The 22,375-nt window shown below is 42.7% G+C and overlaps 1 protein-coding gene across 3 annotated transcripts in view; it reads right to left on the bottom strand.

The window, feature by feature from the left end:
* The window catches only part of cemip2 (cell migration inducing hyaluronidase 2), a 91,398-nt gene that overhangs the window by 5,713 nt on the left and 63,310 nt on the right, over positions 1-22,375 (bottom strand). For all 3 annotated transcript variants that reach the window (XM_060839556.1, XM_060839551.1, XM_060839561.1), the window contains exons 17-23: positions 16,625-16,840; positions 11,699-11,907; positions 9,118-9,300; positions 6,101-6,320; positions 4,983-5,084; positions 2,225-2,367; positions 1,521-1,630 (exon numbers count right to left, since the gene is read on the bottom strand). In XM_060839556.1, the coding sequence (XP_060695539.1) occupies positions 1,521-1,630; positions 2,225-2,367; positions 4,983-5,084; positions 6,101-6,320; positions 9,118-9,300; positions 11,699-11,907; positions 16,625-16,840 (1,183 nt within the window). The remainder of the gene's footprint in view (positions 1-1,520; positions 1,631-2,224; positions 2,368-4,982; positions 5,085-6,100; positions 6,321-9,117; positions 9,301-11,698; positions 11,908-16,624; positions 16,841-22,375) is intronic.

Genomic DNA, 22,375 nt, shown 5'->3' with positions numbered 1-22,375 from the left:
CGATTTCTTAACAACAAACCCAAACAAGCAGACAAAACACATCCAGAAACCCGAGCCACTCTCCACTACATCATAGACATCTTGGAAACGACTGCCAGACTACTCAGATCTCTTGACATCATGGTAGCCCACAAACCCACCAACATACTAAAACAGCAGCTAATGAACTAGAAAGACCCCAGACAGACAACAAGCAAAACAAACGTCACTTACAAAATACCTTACAAGGACTATAACAAACACTGCATTGGACAAACAGGCCACCAGGATATATGAACATCAACTAACCACAAAAAGACATGTCCCAATCTCACTAGTATCCTTAGATACAGATGAGGAAGGCCACTACTTTGACTGGGACAACACATCCATCCTAGGACAAGCCAAAGAGAGACATGCACGAGAATTCCTAGAAGCATGGCATATCAACAAACACATCGACTTAGACCCCATTTACCACCCTCTGAGAAAAAGAACAGGAAGTGACATCGCCAACCCAAGGAAAACTAAACACGTAAATAGAAAGCGGGTCACTAACACCAGTGCTTCACCGGAGGCTCACTGATGATTTTAACTAGTATGATGACAAAACGTCTGAAAGTGAACTTTCCATGACTGCTACTTGGAAGAAGAGCAGAGGGGAATTTGCCCCAGAAACCTGGGAAACATTTATTCCACAGTTAATGTCACTCAAAGAATGTTTATCCAATCGTTATCACAGTGCTTTTTCTGAGAGATGACTGCGGGAAAGTTGGCTATTGCGTTTCCCGCTTTACAACAGTACATCTTTGGGATATACTGAACTTGTGAAAGGCACCACATAAATGCAAGTCTGCTTAGTGTTAGGAAGAAAGAATTTGAATTTTTGAACAACATAACAAGATTAAGGATAGCAAGGTGCAAACCAAACCAGAGATTTGCTCTGCTTATCTAATTCGAACTGATCTGGAGGATTCAAAGAATCTATTCTTCTTGGTGTGAAATAGCCCCAGGCAGTCCATGTCACAAAATCAGAGCACCAGGAAAATATCCAACTGTAAATCACATTTACATTCGGTCACATTGCTGGGGCTTGGATTTAACTAAAAAAGTGTGTTTTCATTCAAAATGCAAAGAAAGGAAAATTATTATCACAGGAAAAGGCTGTCCTACAAATCATTAATAGAGAAGAGAATCATGAAACTTGACAAGGTTCCTATGACCGCACCTCCCAAACTCTCAACCTCGATCACTTAGAAGAACAAGGGTTTCCAGTATATGGGAACAGCACTGTTAGCACGTTTCCCTCCAAGTCACAAGCCATAATCGCTGTTGCTAAGTAAAAATCCTGGAACTCCCTTCTCTGGGTGTACCACGGACTTCCCCAGTTCAAGAAGTTGCCTCACCATCATGATCCCAAATGGGTAATGAATGCTGACATTGACAGTGATGATCATATCCCATGAACAAACAAAAATTATATTGACAAACTTTATGCACAGAGACCGAGGGGCCACCGATACCTCTCACTAAAATCATACCCTTTTTGTGAAGTTGTGCAGGTTTTGCAATGCCCAGTTGGACCATCTTCTCAGAAATGGTATCAATGTCACCACTTATTGTGTCTTTTGAACCTAATAAGATAATTGATCTGAAAAAGGAAACATTAATTACCAACAGATATAAAGCTGCAGAACACAGCTGATCAAAACATCGTAATAAATGGAGGCCATTAATCCCCTCCAGCTTATTCTAACATGGCTGATCTGTTTCTCAACATCATCTCTACTCTGATTCTGTAACCCTTAATCCCCGTACTAAACAAAAAACAAACAATCAATCAATCTCTGGTTCTATTACGTTCACTCATCTCTCAACAGCTTTTTGTGGACAGAGTTCCAGATTTTCACCACATTATTGTGAAGGACTACTGCCTGATTCCTATCCTGCAGTGATATTGAACCACGCATTTCATTGTCCTGGATGGCAACAGGGATGTTCCTCCCTCTCCCTTGCACTCACTGACCTGCACTGGATCCCAGTTAAACATTGCTTCCATTTTTAAAATTCTCACTCCATTTTTCCAAATCCCTCCAGGACCTTACTGTTTCCAATCTCTTTAATCCCCTCCAGCCCCACAACTCAAGCAAAAATGCCACTGTTGCTTACAAGAAGGAATTCAAAACAAAACCTGTCCAATTTCACACCCTAAACCAAATTTAAAATCACTTAGTCTTTGCCTTACCTTTGGGCGATTCCAGTGCTCAGGAATTTGGCCATCGCTGTATCTGCTTTGTTAAATGATGTATGTTTGGTTACTGTTCCACTGCAGGCATCAACCAGCATCACAAAAAATCCATTCTGAAATGGGAACCTGATCCCATTCACCTAAAAAATAAGCATTTGTCAGTGTAGCAGAGGCAGATACTATAGATTAACAAGAGATGCTTCTTAAACATTCTATTAATCACAAGTGAATATAAGAAATCAGTCTGGTTGTCCTCTTTGAATGTGCAGTAAACTAACTGGAACCTGTATTCCTTGTGGAGAAGGAATTCTACATTCCAATCAACACAAATCATCATTTCGGCACTAAGTGACGCACAGCAATACCTCAGCTTCAGATTACCGAGATTCTCTTCACTCCTCTTATAGCTTGATATTATCCCTTCTGCAATATGTACAACAAGCTAAATCTCAGCTCATTGGGAGCAATTTGAAAAAAACATTTTTTTTATTTTCTCTTTGTGACACCCCCCCAACATTGCAACATTACCATTGAATCCAAAATAACAGAAGGAGACCACTTTGTCCTTCCCAATGTGTACCATTATTCAATTAGATCATGGCTGATCTGGCCACCTTGCATTTGTAGCCTTTACAACCCTAAGCCACTGAAAATCTGTGAATTGAAGCTTTCAGATGTTCAGTAACACAAGGGCAGTTCAAGTGTTCTGGCACTCTGTGCATTTAGGGAAGACAACTTGACACAGGGATGATGACAGTTTTAAGAAGCTGCTTAACAGCAGATAAAGAATGTCTGTGACAAAGCATACATGAATCATATCAGTGAGATAGTCTGCAATCTCCTCAAGGAATTGCAGCAAAATACAGAACAGAAAAAGACCATTCTGATCAGAGTCTGTGCTGGAATAATTTGTCCCCTTTAACTATTTAACCAATTCTTTTCTGAGTGCTGCCACTAAATTTGTTTCCTCCACTCAATATGTCAGTACATTCAAATCCTAACCGTTCACTCCCCCTAGATCTTTCACCAATCACTAAAGTGTTACAAGTTCCTTTTATACGGGTATTTTTAATAACTCATAAGAAAGTGAATTTACCAATGTAGGAATTTACTCATTTAAAAGAAAAGTATATTAAAACTTCGTGACTGTAAGTGTAATGTTTTCAATGCTTTTGCCAAGGAGGGCCCTGTGGAACCGAACTGCAGTTTTAACATTGATTCCTATGGACACCTTGTAATATATTAATAGTTGCAGTATTGAAATAAACTTATTGGTTAAAAACAAGATTCTTCTCGTTAGACCAGAAACTGGCTAACCTCATCCACACTATAAACACTTCAGGCTCAATGGGAACACACACGCAAAACTCTTCTGGCTAAATGAAAACCCTCAGGACCAACAATATGTATAAAACACTGTGGGTTTGACTGTCTTCTCATGTATTACATTTGTTTACATCAAGATGACAGAAATGCACCCAGGCACTGACAAACTGACACATGCATTGGTATGACGAAAATGGGTACTGCAGATGCTGGAGATTAAAGTCAAGATTATAGTGGTGCTAGAAAAGCACAGCAAGTCAGACAGCATCGAGGAGCAGGAAAATTGAGTTCATTCCTGATGAAGGGCTTTTGCCCGAAACGCCGATTTTCCTGCTCCTCGGATGCTGCCTGGCCTGCTGTGCTTTTCCAGCACCACTCTAATCTTGACATGCATTGGTATCTCTGGATTAAGACTGCTTATTATTAACCTTTCCTATCACAGGGAACAAGTTTCACATCTCTCTAAACCCCTGACAACACAGATTTACAAAGATTGATGGGACATGGTCACTATGATTAGGGGGGAAAGCATGCTCACAACAATGAGTCTGTGCACACACAAACAGAACCCACATTAAGCTGCCAGAGACCAAGAAGCCAAATATAACAAGTCAAGTTCTTTATTCTTTGGACAGCTTGATAAAACCTAATCAAAAAGGAAAAAGGTTTATCGTCCATTTCGGGTCAGAAGAATATAAATTAAAATCAAAAGGACAGATTGTGCAGCCATGTAATAGATATTCAGCAGGATGCTGCAAAGTCCTTCAATATATAAGTCAGTTTTAATGATGGGGGCACCCTCTTCCAGATTAGATTTTCAACAACAACTTATATTTACATAGCACCTTGAAAAGACTGCAACATCCTGAAGTGTTTCACAGAAACATCAGAAAACAAAATATGGCACAGAAAGGAGACATTCAGTCAGAAGTAAAGTGTCTTGAAGGAAGAAAGTGAGGGAAAAACGTGGAGGGAGGGAATTCAAAGGAGCTTGGGCTCAAGGCAATTCAAGGCACAGTTACTAATGCTGGAGCAATGATCATTGTAGTGCACAAGTGGCAACAATTCAAGACCTCCAATTCTTGGAGGTGTTTGCAGAGATGGGCGGAGGGTTTCGAAATAAGGATGAGCATTTTACAAATCAAATCTTCTTGATGGAGAGCTAATGTAGGTCAGTTGACACTGGGGTCATAGGGGAATAGGACATGCAGCAATATAAAACCAGAGTTCTGGATTACCTCAAGTTGAGAAATAATTACTTGTATTGCATTATCAGAATAAAGAGGACTCGAAATCCATACACAGCTCCAAATGCTTACCCCACTCTTATTACCTAGTTTTTTTTTTCCCTGTCATGTTCTGAGCCATGATTTTTACTGAATATCCTGTCTCAATAAAAGGTGACACAAACAGCTCAAGGGTTACTTACAGAAATGTAGGACTCGCTATGTCCCTGCAGAATTTGAGTTTTGCTGAGGGATTGGATTTGCACGAGGAGGTAGGTTTTGTGTGGATCACTTGTAAAAACTCGCTGCAGGATATAAACAACATGGAAATTAGCTCTCATCTAAAATCATCAATGGTCTCCTTTCAACACCAACGAAAGCTAATGCAGCTTTCACCTTGTGTTGCATCTCCTGTTACGCAAGGGGAAAAACAAATAGCTTTAATTCAAGAGCATGGGACAGAGGCCATTCAACCTCTCGAGCACTGTACAGCCATTCAAATAGACCTTGGCTAGGTCTGTATCTTAACTCCATCTAATTTAGCTTTGCTCCATTCCCCTTGCCCAACCAGAGTCCATCGAAAACATGAGTCATACTGGACTCAAAATGTTAACTCGGTTTCTCTCTCCAAAGATGCTGTGAAATTTGTCGGGTTCTTCCAAGATTTTCAGTTTATATTTCCAGAAAGTCATTGCACTGGAATTTTCAATCGATTCCTTGCCCCTGGAAAAATCAAAGGATCTTTATGAGAGATTTCCTATTTCCACTACCTTCTTCTGCACTTCCTGATAGCACTCCCCAATGACCTACTCTAATTTTAAGTATTTACCCCATTGCTGAATTCCCTCATTATCAGAAGAAATAGTTTACTGCTGTTCACATCCATCAATTTTTTTTTTAAATAAGCGGTTGTATCCTCTGCTGCTGGCAATTTTACAGGCTTTGGCTGGATTTAATGGCAAGTTCCTCAGATGATATTCCAACTGCCTTTCCGATCCAGCCTGACCTGTCCTCAAATTGGGACACATGTGTCAAGGCCAGTGAATCACATCCCAGGACCCAACCTTACCTCAGTTGAGACTGGAAGTGGACAATTAAAGACGCCATAAGAAACAAGCCCTGCCCAGTCTCCAACGTCAGGTTATTGGAAAGGGGTTTAAGAGCCCAAAAGTGGTTGGGAAGTATATTGGGACATCTTGCATTCATAACAGAAGCTACATGAATGCAAGTTTTTTTTTTCTCCTGTTGAATGATAAATGAGCAATAGGTGACAAAACACGCAGAATGATGCGGAGGGAGCACAGAGCGTTTGCGCGTTTACCTGAGAAGCTCCACAGTTCTCACATTCATTCAAGCTCTTTGGTGGCATGGCTACCGTAGCCTTCGGAGAGCTGGCATACTTCCGGGAGCCAGCTGCCATACAGTTGCTCACAGCCTGGGACTGCATGGTGGCTGTGATCTTCACTCGCTCACAGCCCTGGGTTGAGCAGTAACTGTGCCCCTCCCGATGGTGCCGTGCCTGCAGCATTAGAAACAGCAGCCTAAAAAACAGGAGAGAGGGTAGCAAGGAGACTTCATTCCTTTTGGCGAAAGGGAGGACTGCAGATGCTGAAGAATAGAGTAGAGAGTGTGGTGCTGGAAAAGCACAGCTGGTCCGGCAGCTTCTGAGGAGCTAGAGAATCGACATTTCGGGCATAGGCCCTTCATCAGGAATGAAGGCTGGGAGTCTAGGGGATGGACCTCATTCCTGATAACGGGCTTTTGCCCTTCTCCAGTTGAGACTGGAAATGGACAATTAAAAACGCCATAAGAAAAATTTGTGGGCAGCACAGTGGTTAGCACTGCTGCCTCACAGCGCCAGAGACCCTGGTTCAATTCCAGCCTCAGGCGACTGACTGTGTGGAGTTTGCACATTCTCCCTGTGTCTGTGTGGGTTTCTTCCGGGTGCTCCGGTTTCTTCCCACAGTCCAAAGATGTGCAGGTCAGGTGAATTGGCCATGCTAAATTGTCCGTAGTGTTAGGCAAGGGGTAAATGTAGGGGTATGGGTGGTTTGCGCTTCGGCGGGTCGGTGTGGACTTGTTGGGCCGAAGGGCCTGTTTCCACACTGTAAAGTAATCTAAAAAAAAATTCTCCTGCTCCTCAGATGCTGCCTGACCTATTGCGTTTTTCCAGCACCACATTCTCGACTTCATTTCTTTGCTCAGCGCAGTATGGGCAGTGATGGGCACTAACATCTTTAAATTCCAGGCCTGTTATATCAAGCCTAGAGCAGAGAAATGGACAAATTGACCCAAATAGTTCATGCTGCTGCAAGCCTCCTCCAACCTACTTCATCTTGTCCCTTGAGCTTATGGCTCTAATCCTTTCTCTTTCACTTGTCTATGCAGCTTCCCCTCAAATATCTGTACTATTCATCCCAACCACACTCTGTGGTAGTGAGTTCCACATTCTCATCACACTCTAGATAAACACAATTCTCCTGAATTCCTTATTGGATTGGTTTGTAGCTTCCCAAAATGAGGAGAACATTATATAACCATCATAATCTAAAGATCTCAATCAGGTTACCCTCTCAGCCCCCCATTCACCAGAAAGAGGAGACCCAGCCAATGGGAAAATTCTCTCTCAAGGGATTCTCTCTCAATTTGACATCATCCTCGTATGATGACAGAACAGTTACAGTCAGGCCAGTCAGCCGCTTCTGACCATGCTGGCTCCCTGCAAAAGCAATTCAGCTAGCCCCACTCTCTTGTATTGTACTCCTCGTCCAGAAAACATGTTCTTCATCAGATAATTATCTAATGCCCTTTATAAAACGAGAATTAAATCTAGATGCATCTTCTGCAGTGCCTCTATCCATTCTCTATGACCTCTTTGACCAATTCATCACAATTATATAAACATAGTTAATTTCTGTTGCGTCAAGATCTAAACATATGCACTATACTCTAATACCTTGTTTTTTAAAAGGAATATATTAACTTATGCTGAGAAAACACCACTGATCTAGTAATAATCCCATTTTAAATGTCTCTGTCCTTAGTTAGAATGGAAACTGTCTCTGCAAGCTCGTCATGTTGTAATCATGGCCTCCCAACAATCACTGGTGCTCTAGCCCCTCTGTTTTGAACTTCCCAGTTCCTTCAACATTGCTAAGTAGATACACGAAGTCAAAGCTTTTTGTCTTGCGCTTATCAGAACTGAAACACAAGAAACCAAATGTAGAAAGGGAACACCAATTTATACAGAAGGATAAGAGTGTGCACATTGGTTAGACTAAGGCTAGTGTGGATATGCAAAGGGAGCTGTTAACTGGTTAAACCTATTCCTGTTGGGAAAGCCCTTCAGCTCTAATCAGTTCTATCTCCGTGGTTACTTAGACTATTCACTTACTTCATTAAATTTCCCAGGACTGGAGGAACACTTTCATTCCAGTTTGCTGCTGCCAACTCTCTTTAATAGCTATTCAATTAGCCTCACGGCACTGTCCAACAACTTCCCTCATTGCTGTGTAACAACTTCTCCTTTTCAAATAGGTAGTCAATTCCCCAGAAGGCTTTTGAATTATATGAGACCTAACTCCAATGGAGGGTGAAGCCAAGAGGTTTTAATCTACACAGATAATCTCAAAATTGTACAGTAATTCAATCAACTGTGAATTTGATCTGGGATTAGGAATTGTGGCAGAAGTTGCATTCATTTATACGGTGTCATTTTTAGTAAAGGAAAATGTTGCAGATCAGAAAATAAACTCAATTTCAATTTTCTATGTAGGGGGAGGTTTTTGCATTCACCTGTCCTACACTGGCTCCCAGTCTATAATATGTCCTTTTAAATTCAGATACTGAATTTTAAATCCCTGCAAGTCTTACCACTCCCTGCTTCTGTAATCACCTCCAGCCTTACAAACCCTCCAAATATGTGCACTTTTCAACTCCATAGCCCCCTGCAGATCCCAATTTACTTTACCACTGGTGCCCACGCTTGGGTTCCAAGCTTTAGAATTCCCTCCACAAACCTCGTCACCTCCTTTTCTTCATTTAAAATAACCTTAAAATCTACCTCTTTGACCAAGATTTTGATTGTCTGCTTTAATATCACCGTATTTGGTTGGGTATATTGATTTTCCTTTCAAAAGTTGCTCTCAAGTGTCTTGGGAAGTTTTATCATGTTAAAAGGTGTTATGTCAATACATTTGTTGTTTCCATGAAAATAGAATAAAGCAGGCTTAAAAGAGAATGGGAAGTCAAACAAATTCACTGGCTCTTATGTACTGTTCGATATCCAGCATTATCCCACCAGTCAGGCAACAGTTCCTTAGTAAGAAATTAACATACCCAGTACTATTGTCGAAATAGTATTGTCTCTCTGCTGGTTTATTCTGTACCTCCTTAAGAGAAGATACTGCTTTGTAATCCTCTACACTGTGAGCCGTTGAGTTTTGTCTTTGGTAGATGTCAGCTATGACTTGGAAAGTAGTGGCTTGTGGATAACAGAGACCAACACGGATCCAATCCTCTCTGTAAAAATAAAAGAGACACGCAAATTAAAATAAAACGTGTACATCTAAAAATATCATTTGCGGAGGAAATTGTTTTAGGTTACCACGGTCGCTGAGCAACAGCTTGACCCTAGTTCAGCACTAAGTTAAAAATTTCACTCAAAACGAGGGAATCAAGAATGTGCAACATAAGGAGAGCTTGTTGTGCCATTTGACACACTTTATTTTATGCAAGAGGTCAATGCAACTGCATTGCCTGAATCTGTGACTAACTGCAGTTCAACTTCATGGAGTGTGACATATCACAATGAGCCTCACTGGTGAGACATTGACCCCAGTCTTTAGTTCCAAAATGTTTACTCACTGGCATTGTCAGACAATAAAAACACAGCAAGGGCAATCAGACTTCACAGAGCTCACAACGAAACAGAGGAAAGACAGAGAAGGGAATGGGAGTGAATTAGTGTCAAGTCAGGGAAGGAAAGGTTGGATTAGTGATTAAACAAAAAAAAACAAACAGAATGGAACAGCGAGAAAAGCATTAAGAAAATCAATCTTTGTAATTTTTAGTTGGGATGCTATGTTTGTTGTCACCATGTCTGTAGGGGCTGCAGTCACTGGGCATGCAGCCGCACTGCCTGTGTCATCATTGTCAACGATGCTGCAGGTACCAGACTGCATCAGAAAAACACTAACCATTAACTTATTCTAAGGCAGAAAATAGTGTATTTAAAACTTAAATATACATTCAAAGCAGAGCCAGAGGGTGGCAGCAATCTAAGTGGGCCTGGATTTTCCAATGGCCAGACAGTTGTTATCCCAACATGGATGGCAGTTGAACATTCGGATGCCATGCGATCCCTGTGGTAACAGACACGGAGGGAATTGCTCGGGAGTTTAGAAGATTTGCTGAACAATTCCTCTCTATTTCTGGAACCTTGCAAAAGTATCCATTTAATTTGGAGACTTGAGGGTTCTGCTCCAATGATTAGTTACCCAGGAAGTGTTAGAAGATTAAAAATCTAGTCCAACTCCGAGGTAACTATTGAACTGACCCCACTAACTCACCACTCACCTACCGGGCCTATAACCAAATCTCCACACTCCCCCAGAGTGTTTTAAAAGAAACGTACAACCTCCAAGTATGATACTGGAGACATACTGCACACAGCAGACCCTTCGGTCTGCCTTGTCCATGCCGACCAATATCCTAACCTAATCTAGTCGCACTTTGCCCATATCCTTCTAAACCTTTCCTATTCATATAACAATCCAGATACCTTTTAAATGTTGTAATTATACCAACCTCCACCACTTCCTTTGGCAGCTCATTCCATACACGAACCACCCTTTGCATGAAAAGTTGCCCCTCGTAAATCTTTCCCTTTCACCTTAAACTTATGCCCTTTAGTTCTGGAATCCCCTATCCTCGGAAAAAGACCTTGCCTATTTATCCTTTCCATGCCCATCATGATTTTATAAACCTCTATAAAGGTCACCCCTCAGCCTCCGACACTCCAGGGAAAATAGTCCCAGCCTTTTCAGTATCTCTCCATAGCTCAAGCCCTCCAACCTTGGCAATATCTTTGTAGATCTTTCTGGCACCCTTCCAAGTTTCACAACATTCTTGCTGTAGAGAGGAGACCAGATTTGAACACAGTATTCCAAAAGTGGGCCTAACCAATGTCCTGTACAGCCGCAACACAACTTCCCAACTTCTATACTCAATGGTGTGATCAATAAAGGCAAGTTTGTGAATTGAAATTGTTCATCTTGTTGACCATGAGATTATTTGATTTTCTTTAAATTATTGTTTTGGGATGTGTCTCACTGGTAAGGCTGTTATTAGTTGGTCATCACCCTTGAACTGTGCAGCTTGCAAGGGCAATTAGGAACCAACCACCTCACATGGCATCTGGAGTCACATGCAAGACAGCAGATTGCTTTCCTCAAAAGGGGATTTAGCAGATCAGATAGATTTTCCCTCACATTCCTGATTTTTTTTTTTAGCAGACTTAACATTCCAGCAGTTATCATGATAGAATTTGAACCCACAACACTAGATTATTAGTCTGAGCCTCTGGATTACTAGTGGACAATCCAGAAAGTTCACAAAAAATATACAGGAGGTTGAGAGGTAGATGCTGTTTGTGTAAAGAAATCATGGAATGAAGAAAATAAAAAAATCAAACAACAAGTTCTGGAAATACACAACTGAGAGTATATCTCCTCACTGGCCAATGTACTAATTAACCATTCACAGGCATTATGCACGACTTGGTCCCAAGTTTTCAAAAATAAGTTAGAGTAAGACAAACATCCAAAAATTTCCTCATTGTGTTATGGTACATAGCAACTGTAAAGTAACAACTGTCTCTTAAGGTATTTCATGAAGTGCATGTGAAATCACGGCTTACTTATTGAAGTTTATAAGATACAGAAAGGTTTCCTCCGGTGCACGACCATTCCAGTGAATTGTGTAGCCTTTCTGCAGCATCACTACGGGCTGGTATTGCTGGAAGTCTGCTCGTTGGTTGATGCCACGTAGAGTCATAGGATTGTTGGAATATTCATCTCTTACAATGGTCATGGTTAGATTTTGAGGTCGACGGGTTTGTACGTAAACCTGTCACAGGAATTACAATATCACCATCAACATTAAAACCAATGATCAGGAACTTCCCCATCATTGTCCTATCACTTCCAAAACCCTTGTTCAACTTCTACAAGCAAAGGAGGTCCTTTGTGAGTATGGGACGGGAGATCATAACTTTTACCATGGAGTTCAGTCACTGAAAATACTCGCAAGAGGCAGCCAATGTACTTTTGTCAGAAGAGCATTAAAATTTATTATATTAAAATAAAACTATGTTATACTAAATAAGAATAATTTGAAAACAAACTCATTCTACACATCAGAAAAGAACATTCAACCCTTTTACCCTCAACAATAACCTTTCAGCAAAAGGTCATCTCTGTCTCCTCTTTAAAGCTCCTTGGTCTATTGGCACAACTGTACTTGTCTTAGAGTCATAGAAATGTACAGCACAGAAACAGACCCTTCGGTCCAACCCGTCCATGCCAACCAGATATCCCAACCCAATCTAGTCCCACCTGCCAGCACCCGGCCCATATCCCTCCAAACTCTTCCTATTCATATACCCATCCAAATGCCTCTTCAATGTTGCAATTGTACAAGCCTCCACCACTTCCTCTGCCAGCTCATTCCATACACGTACCACCCACTGTGTGAAAACGTTGCCCCTTAAATCTCTTTTATATCTTGCCCCTCTCACCCTAAACTGAAGCCCTCAAGTTCTGGACTCCCCCACCCCAGGAAAAAGACTTTGTCTATTTATCCTATCCATGCCTCTCAATTTTGTAAACCTCGATAAGGTCATCCCGCGGCCTCCGATACTCCAAGGAAAAAAGCCGCAGCCTGTTTAGCCTCTCCTTATAACTAATCCTCCAATCCTGGCAACATCATTGTAAATCTTTTCTGAACTCTTTCATTCAGCAAATTTCTGCACTAATCCAATGCTATCTCCCTTAACTAATGGATCCTCCAGAGAGAGTCTTAAAGAAACCTCAATTCTCTTATTATTTAATGTATATTCTTTAAATTCAGGTCTTCAATAGGTTTCTGTTTGTGAAGCATTCTCCTATTCACTTTTAGCCTACTCGGGACAACTTCTCACTGCAGGTTGTTTCGGAAACCCCTAAGTAACGATACTTCTGCTATTACAGACCTTTTCTCTCTGAATGAAACTTGCACACGGCATTTGTAAATGAACTTACTTCTGTGTGTCTGCTTTTGTCATTGGATAGTCTGTTGTTGGGTGACAGCCCAATTTCTTTTCTCTCTCATACCTTTCCATTTCTAATGCACTAAACTGTTCACCTTCAGCTCCAAGACTGTGAACTCTTATTAAAAATACATGTGCAAATTTTGTACATTCTGACATCATGACAGAACAAATCTAATATGAAACTAAAAACCATGCTCCCCATCATCTTTAAGACAGAGAATATAGAAATACAAGTCAAACTTAAAGTTGTACATCACTCCCTCACTTCAGAACTTAGGATGGTGAGATCATGAGAGACATGGATAGGGTAAAAATCAATTAGGAGAAAGTGAGGACTGCAGATGCTGGAGATTAGAGCTGAAAAATGTGTTGCTGGAAAAGCACAGCAGGTCGGGCAGCATAAGGGCTTATGCCCGAAACGTCGATTCTCCTGCTCCTTGGATGCTGCCTGACCTGCTGCGCTTTTCTAGCAATACATTTCTCAACATAGATAGGGTGAATGCATTTAGTCTTTTTCCCAGGGTTGGGGAATTGAGGACTAGAGGGCATCAGTTTAAGGTAAGAGGGGGAAAGAATAAAAGAGAACCTGAGGGCAACTTTTTTAGACAGTGGGTGATATGCATATAGAATGAGCTGCCAGCATGTATATTAACTACTTTTAAAAGGCATTTTGACAAATACCTGGATATTTGGAAGGAACCTGGATAAAGGTTTAGAAGGATATGGGCCAAGTGCAGGGAAATGGGGTTAGCATGGATGAGCACTTTAGTTGGCATGCACCAGTTTGGCCCAAAGGACCTATCTCCGTGCTACAGGACTCTGACGCAATGTTGAACAATAATATATTATGAACGTTCATCACACTTGCTAATGGCACACCAACACCCTGCTACGTGGAGGCTGTCCACCCATCAGCAGTGCTAACAAGGAAGGTTTTATGTAAGAAAAGGTAGATGGGGAGGGGTCTTCGGCATGGTGACATGCTCCCTTATGGCCCCAATGATTTCCCCAAAGGAGTTCTTCAAAGGAGTGTAAATAACATTTTCCATCCCTCCCTGCTGTAGATTACATGTCTCTAAACTGCCTCAGGAGTGGTAACTCTCCTGGTGTCATTCCGGAGTCGCGGCACTCTGGCTGGGTTCACAACTCTTGGGGTGGTGATTAAAATAGAGACAGCAGTTACCTACTTGCTGCTGGTAAAATGAGACCTTCGGCCCAACATCGTCCAAAGCAGGATCACCACCCACCTCTGATCCCTGCAATGGGTTCCTTGCCACCTCCGAAAAATTCCAATCCAAGTGCCATTTGAGAGTCAGTGAACTGACTCGGTCTAAGTAAGAGGTTTTGTAGGTTTAGCTCCCCTTTCAGGCATAGGAATATAAAAAATCTAGGCTTAGATTGCTGCACTGAAGGAGTGCTGCACAGAACAGGACTATGTCCACATAGACCTTCTCAGGTCGAAGTCAAAGATCAAATGACTCTCTTTTGAAGTGGAGGAGGGGAAATCTCCCTGGCATCCTGACCAATTGAATCACTAACAACAGATTTTCAGATCATCACTCTGTTGTTTGTGGGAGCTTGTGATGTATAAACGTCACTCCCTTCTCTCTCAATAACTAACTGTGATAGCTCCAACTTTGGAGGAGGATCACTAAGTCCAGAAAGCCCCAGTTTGTTTCTAGCCTTGCACTGCTTGCTTAATGCTGATAGTGGGGGCCAACGGTGAGAAAACCTTCCCTTCCCCGGTCTGTAGCTCTGACACATGAACTATTTATCGCCCTTTTATTGTGCCAATTAAAATAGAGCTTGGCTGATTGTCATGGTGACGTTTCATTGCTGTTCCACTGGATTGTATAACTTGAAGAGTCTGCAATTAACTGGGGAATTCCAGTGACTGCTTCCCTTCGTCTTGCATCAATGTGGACTTCACCAGTTTCCTCATTTCCCCTTCCCCCACTTTACCAACCTTCCAGCTCAGCACCATCCTCATGACCTGTCCCACCAGTCAACCTTACTTCCCACCTACCCACTCCACCCTCCCCTCCGCCCTATCACCTTTACTCCCACCTCCATCCATCGTTGCACTCTCAGCAACCTTCTCCCCAGCCTCACCTTCCTCCCATTTATCTCTCCACCCCTGAGGCTCCCAGCCTCATTCCTGATGAAGGGCTTTTGCCCGAAACGTCATTTTTCCTGCTCCTTAGATGCTGCCTGACCTGCTGTGCTTTTCCAGCACCATTATAATCTTAATCTCGTACTGCCCACTCCATCTCAATTCTCTGGATTTCTTATAGCCAACTGAATGAATTATGCCTCTGAGCGAAGGCAGAGCCATCTTACTCCAACCTGTTCTCTTTCTTAATCACCTAAGAGATAAAACAAAAGAACTGCAGACGCTCAGGAGGCTGGAAGAACACAGCAGGCCAGGCAGTCTGGCTTGTTGCGTTCTTACAACCTTCTTCATAATCGTGTCAAGTTGTTGGAATAGCCAGTATTGTTCTGTGGGATAAAACTCTGCATTAAAAAATGAACAGTTGAATTAACTGTCTCCTCAACACAAGTAACCATGTTTGACTCAAAATGCACAGCTTGTGTGTAGTGCAAACATGCCATTCCTTTGCAACAAGGAGAAAAAAATCCAAATCTTGGTCTCCCTCACGCAAATAAACTTAGCTCAAGGGGGATGACTCACAGCAGGGCAAGATAAAACATACAAATATAGAAAATGGGTACAGGAGTAGGCCATTCATCCCTTCAAGTCTGCTCTGTCATTCAATACAATCATTACTGATCATCCTACTCAGTACCCTGTTCTTGCTTTCTTCCTGTGCCCTTTGACCCCTTAGCCTTGAGAACAATATCTCATTAACTGTGATGAGTAATGACTGTGGGTTCAATTCCCACTCAGTTGATATAGCACGTACTCAAGGCTGAACACTCCAAAGCAATACCAGGGGACTGCTGCACTGTCACATGTGTCATTGTTTGGACTAGATGTCAAGACCTTACCTATTCCCTCAGATGAACGTAAAAGATCACACAGGCACCATTTCAAAGGTCAGCAGGAGAGAGTCTTCACCAGTACCCTAGCTAATACAGTTGCCTTAACCAACAACACTAAAAATGTACAGACTACCTATTCATTAGTGGGAGCTTGCTGATGTATATTGGCGACCATGTTTCTGACATGACAGCAACAATGACACTTCTAACATAAACATTAGCTGACTGCTCTTTAGCAAGTCTCTAGCTCAGGAAAGATGCTTTGAGGTACAGGTTTCCCTGTCATGCCAAAGTCAGGTGTTCCTATGAAATGTTTCGCAAGCCATAAAGTGAAGAAGCAGTGACTTGTTTTCGTAAAAGTGAAAATCCTCTTCAGATTTCTTTCGGTTAGCGAAAACACGTACTAGCGTAGGTCTTTCGGAAAAGCAAAGCAGCGTAAAGCAAACTTTCAAAAAGCAGGCGACACCTGTGCACATTTCGAAATGATGTCTCCTGCCCGCTCTCCCCCTCCAAGCCTCAGTCTCTTCTTACCTGAGCATATTTTCCGCTGCAGATTGAACCAAACCAGGAGGTGACATTCTCGCAGCTGGGATGCTGGATCAGGAAATTATCCATGCGGCCTACGTATGTGTCTCTGTAGCCCGTCACAGATCCATCAATGTCATGGAACACGGCATTCTTGTCACCATCGAGATCACAGCCCTCAAACCACGGGCCCGGTTTGCCAAAGAAAACCTTCAAGGACACCTAAGGGGCAAATATAATTAAAAATGTTGTGGACTTTACTGTGACTATTGGTATGTTGCAAGTTATCCTTTGGTTACATAGTCCTCTCTGCTTTAGGTGTAAATGAAGTTAGTTCAATCATGGCAGCTAAGCAGGTCTTCATCAATGCAACACCCAATAAGATACGGGAGTGAAGAAGGGATGAAGTCATTTCAGAAATTCAGGACAGAAGAACTTCGAGAAACATCTCTGGAATTCCTAACATCGATTTATATGAAGTTTGAACAATTTGAAAGATTACTCTGTGGGCAGGTATTGTGTTCAATAACAGAAGAACTCATTGGATTTCTTTATACAGAGAACAATGTTACCTGCAACGTGCATTCTGAAAGGGCAGTGGCAGCTGCATCAACAGCAGCATTCAAGAATAAATACATAAAGGAAAGATAATTGTGAAGTAATGGAAAAATAACACGGGGAGTGAGTAAAACATAGCTCCTTGAAAGTGGAGTTGCAGGTAGATAGGATAGTGAAGGCGGCATTTGGTATGCTTTCCTTTATTGGTCAGAGTATTGGTACAGGAGATGAAGGGCTTATGCCCGAAACGTCGAATTTCCTGTTCCTTGGATGCTGCCTGACCTGCTGCGCTTTTCCAGCAACACATTTTCAGCTCTGATCTCCAGCATCTGCAGACCTCACTTTCTCCTACAGGAATCGAGAGGTCGTGTTGCGGCTGTACAGAGCATTTGTTAGGCCACTGTTGGAATATTGCGCGCAATTCTGGTCTCCTTCCTGTCGGAAAGATGTTGTGAAACTTGAACGGGTTCAGAAAAGATTTACAAGGATGTTGGCAGGGTAGGAGGATCTGAGCTACAGGGAGAGGCTGAACAGGCTGGGGCTGTTTTCCCTAGAGAGTTGAAGGCTGAGGGGTGACCTTATAGAGGTTTACAAAATTATGAGGGGCAGGAATAGGATAAATAACCAAGTCTTTTCCCTGGGGTCGGGGAGTCCAGAACTAGAGGGCATAGGTTTAGGGTGAGAGGGGAAAGATATAAAAGAGACCTAAGGGGTAACGTTTTCACACAGAGGGTGGTACGTGTTTGGAATGAGCTGCCAGAGGAAGTGGTGGAGGCTTGTACAATTGCAACATTTAAGAGGCATTTGGATGGGTATATGAACAGGAAGGGTCTGGTGGGATATGGGCCGAGTGCTGGCAGGTGGGACTAGATTGGGTTGGGATATCTGGTCAGCATGGACGGGTTGGACCGAAGGGTCTGTTTCCATGCTGTACATCTCTATGACTATAAGTAAAACTGAATCGCTATTTCAAAGAGTCAGCACATGCACGATGGATTAAACAGCCTCATTCCTTACTGTGTCAGTCTGTGACCTGAGACTTCCCCAATTTTCATTCAGAATTCCACCAGGAGATGTCCCAATGTTCAAATCATTTACTACACTGCCTAACGCGTTACTGTGCTAAGTTTGGTCAATAAGTGGTAGCTGATCCCATTGCAGCCAATGGTGTGGGGGTGAAAGGGAGTAAATCTGTTTCCATTGCTCATGACTGAAGTTGGAAAGACATTAAAACAAGCCAACCTCCGCTCCTCACCTCTATCAATGCTCCGCATCTCCCGGTGTTGTACTGAGGGAGCCCTGCTCTGCCAGAGGTGCTACCTTCAAGAAACATAGTTAAACCAAATGCCTACAATAATTTACCCTATGGACATCACACCAGATTCTGACCCAGCAGTGACTAACTACGCAGTGAATTGACCTGCTAACATCCACCATTTGTTGCAGTCCTAGAGGGAGGTTAAGACCTGTGGAATGGTTAGACTGGAATTCAGACTTTCCTGGAAAGATTGGAGTGTGAGTGCGAGAGTGACTGCGTGTGAGTGTGTCTGTGTGTGGTGTTGTGGAGTAGGGTGGGGGAAGCAGAAAATTACTATGAACCAAAACACATCAATGTGATGAACAGGACACTAGGACAGTGGAAAACAAGTAACAACTAGCTTTGTGGCAATCATTCCACAAGAATGGCAGACAGCCATTTACAAACCAAAATACAATTCTGACAACACCCCGGCCTGAGGCACAACAAAACAGTTATAACATAACACTACCTGTTGATTCTATTAATTATTCTTGAGTTCTACAATACTCCAAGATCCCTACACAATCTCAGTTCTCCCTACCTCCGTGACCTCTGCCAGTCCTATAACCTCCCAGCACATCTGAACTCCTTCAGTTAATCTCTCTGAAGCATCTCAATTTCCTTTGTTTGACCAAAGGAAGCCATGTTGACAGCTGCCTTGGCTCCAAGCTCTGGAATTCCCTTCCTAAAACTCGCTGTCTCTTTCTTATTTCAAGGCTGCGATAACACCCTTAAGATCCATGGGGAATTATTCTCTTCTATGGAGCTTGTGGAGTATGGGTCCCCTTGGTAACAGGCAATGGTAGTGTCCCTGCCTCTGAGCCAGGAGGCCTGGATTAAAGTCCCACCTGCTCCAGTAGGATGTATGTCTCTCAACAGGTTAATTAGAAAACATAAAATAAACAACAGACCCAGTGGCAACAACAGATTTTTTAAAAAGTCATGGTGATTTGGTGGTGGAAGAAGACGGTTTGGTTGTGTGATAGCACTTCAAGGGTAGAAGGGGATCACCTCATGGATGAGTTGGGCTGAAGGTTTCTGTTTCCATGCTGTATGACTCTGACTCTGACTCTGACTCTGCAAAAAGTCATTCTCTTGACCGCTTGTGGGTTCCTGACTTTCGGCATAAGAGTTTAACCTGCCCAGCAACCCAAAGTCAAAATCTTGTGATGGACTGATAGATATTGTAGTGGATAATTATTGACTCCAAACCATTGCAGAGTTTAACACAGCAAGTAGACTTTCAGGGGAACCAGTTACTGAATTCATGACGAGACTGCAAAAATTGATGGAACATCAAGTATGGGTCAGCATTTTGGAATAATGTTAAATCGATTGCTTAGTTTGTAGCATTAATAATATCACAGCCAAAGGATGCTACTGACTGAACCAAATCTGGAACTTAAGAAAGTCACAACACTAACTCAGTCTGGTGAAAACACAGAAAAAGGGGCTCAGGAGATTCAGCGATCCATATCGGGCACTGTCCTCAGCCAAGGGCAACGCCCACACTGCAGCGTCATCGTCCCCCCCATGGATAACACTCATGGTTCCTGTTCATTGCCACGGAAGGGCAATTGGAGTCGGAGGCTGAAAGGTTCCAAAACTGGACGGGAAGTTTCTCCACAACACAGTGAGGAGCAAGAACTTCCATGCTGCACTTGTAGTCACAGGATCCATCTCAGACAGGGCTACCGAAATGGGTGAACCATGTACTACCAGGTAAAAGGGCAAAGTCACCTCAAGACAAGGCTTTGTAAGTAAACCAGCCCGAGATTGAGGAACTGCTACAGCTAAATTGTATCACTACTCCCAAAAATGTAGCCCCAATTAAAAGGTGTCCATTCAGGTAAATGGCCACCACTTAGACATATACAGGTATTTGTTGTTGGGGAGTAAACCTTTAGAAACTCCAATGTGGCATCTTGCCTTTAAGCCTGTGAGACACCAAGGTTAGATTGGTTACGCATCTTCCCAACCACTGTCACCCCAGTTACACATTACCACAAACAGTTTAACTCCTCTTAAATGGTGACACAAGGGCCAGGTCCCAACCTTTGGGAAGGGACTGGTTACAGGAAATCTGCCTGGATTGGCAACAGAAACTTTAAAATAGGTATCAACGACCTGTATGAAACCGCTGGGAAGTATCCTCAAAAGTTCCCAGAGGGGTTCATTGGGATAAAAGGCACGGGGGCCATGTAGACCCAGAAGCTCGACCTGAATGCTTCACGGCACAACTAGACCCCTATGCCCTATGCACCAGAGTAAATGTGTATTACAATGTCTAGAGGAACTTGGCAATACCCCCAGTACCATTTACTGAATGGGCCACACCATTAGTCCCAGTTATAAAAACTTGACAACTCTGTCACTGTGGAGATTATGACTTGACAGTCAACAGGTTTCCCTCAGACAGACAGATACCTTACACCACACATAGAAAACTTTATGAGAATTAGCTGGGGGGGTCACTTACTTTCTGAATTGAATATGTGCCATGCCTACTCCCAACTGGAACTCAATGGGTCATCCAGGAAGTATGCCACTGTCAATACTCACAGAGGGATTGGAAGAGTACACTCACTTGCCTTTTTGGAGTTGCTAGCTGGTGTCAACTTTCAAAGGGCAATGGAGAGCATCCTCCAAGTGGTGCCCGAGTGGCAGTCTATCTGGATAACATTTTCATCTCAGGAGCTACTACAAAGAAAACGTGGAGAGTTTGGAAGAGGTTTTATGGTGTTCTTCTGAGGCCAGCATCCAACTAAAAAGGGAAAAAGGTGTTCCAGGTGCATGAGCTATCTTGTGTACAGAGTTGACAAGGTTAGATTGTACCCTGTCAAAAAGAGGGTGAAAGCCATAAAAGAGGCTCCAACCCAGAGGAACATTACGGTGTCCATATATTTCCTAGGTCTCAAAAATCACTAGAGGGTGATATGATCCATGTGATGAACCTTGGTGACAGCTCTCCAGGTATCCTGCAAGTTATCCTTAAATGGGATTAGTATCGAACAGTTGAAACCAGGAAGAAGATCATTAAAACAAAGCACGTCAACCATCTCCAGTGGGAACTCTCCACAGAGACAATTGTGTATACAGACATGCCTGAAAATGTGTTGCTGGTTAAAGCACAGGTCAGGCAGCATCCAAGGAACAGGAAATTCGACGTTTCGGGCCAGAGCCCTTCATCAGGAATGCCATCAGGAATACAGACATGCCACCAAGCACAAGTACCCTATAGTGATTCTTTGACAGTCTTTGCAGAAGGGTCTATACAGCTCTCAACCAGACCTCGAAAGCAACCGGAATGGGGCCCTCACAAAACCCAACAGGAGGCCCCATCATCACAGGAGCTGAGAGGGAGACCTTGGGCTCAGAGGGGAAGGATGTGATCAACACTTTTAGGCCCATGGGGAATCACTAATTAATCTCCCTGTGGAGTTCATCGTGTAGGAGTTCCCTTGGACCTCACCACCAGAGCTCTTCATAAAGCAGACTCAGGTATATTTTAAAAAAAAGCAAATCCAGGTCCTTCCAGTTCTCCCTATCTCTCCTCCATACTTGATTGGTTGCATTGTCCTTAATGAGCTTTGTACGTACATATTCAATTGGAAACACGTGATTTACTGATAATGGTTACTGGACAGAAAAAATACATATACCATGGTGATTCGGTGATGGAAATAAAAAGTTCAGTTGTTTGTGATAATACTTCTGGATACATACAAAAAAAGCAGACCCAAGGGTGCATCTGCAGAATTGTCTGCCCTGGCCTGGGACTATCCTATGTATACCATAAGACAAAATTGAGGGCTGCAGATGCTGGAGATTAGAGTCAAGATTAGAGTGGTGCTGAAAAAGCACAGCAGGTCAGGCAGCATCCGAGGAGCAGGAAAATC

This window comes from Hemiscyllium ocellatum, chromosome 2, assembly GCF_020745735.1.
Source record: "Hemiscyllium ocellatum isolate sHemOce1 chromosome 2, sHemOce1.pat.X.cur, whole genome shotgun sequence".
NCBI classification, from domain to species: domain Eukaryota; kingdom Metazoa; phylum Chordata; class Chondrichthyes; order Orectolobiformes; family Hemiscylliidae; genus Hemiscyllium; species Hemiscyllium ocellatum.
Note: the sequence above shows the minus strand (reverse complement) of the source record. Positions and strands in the feature narration are given on the sequence as shown.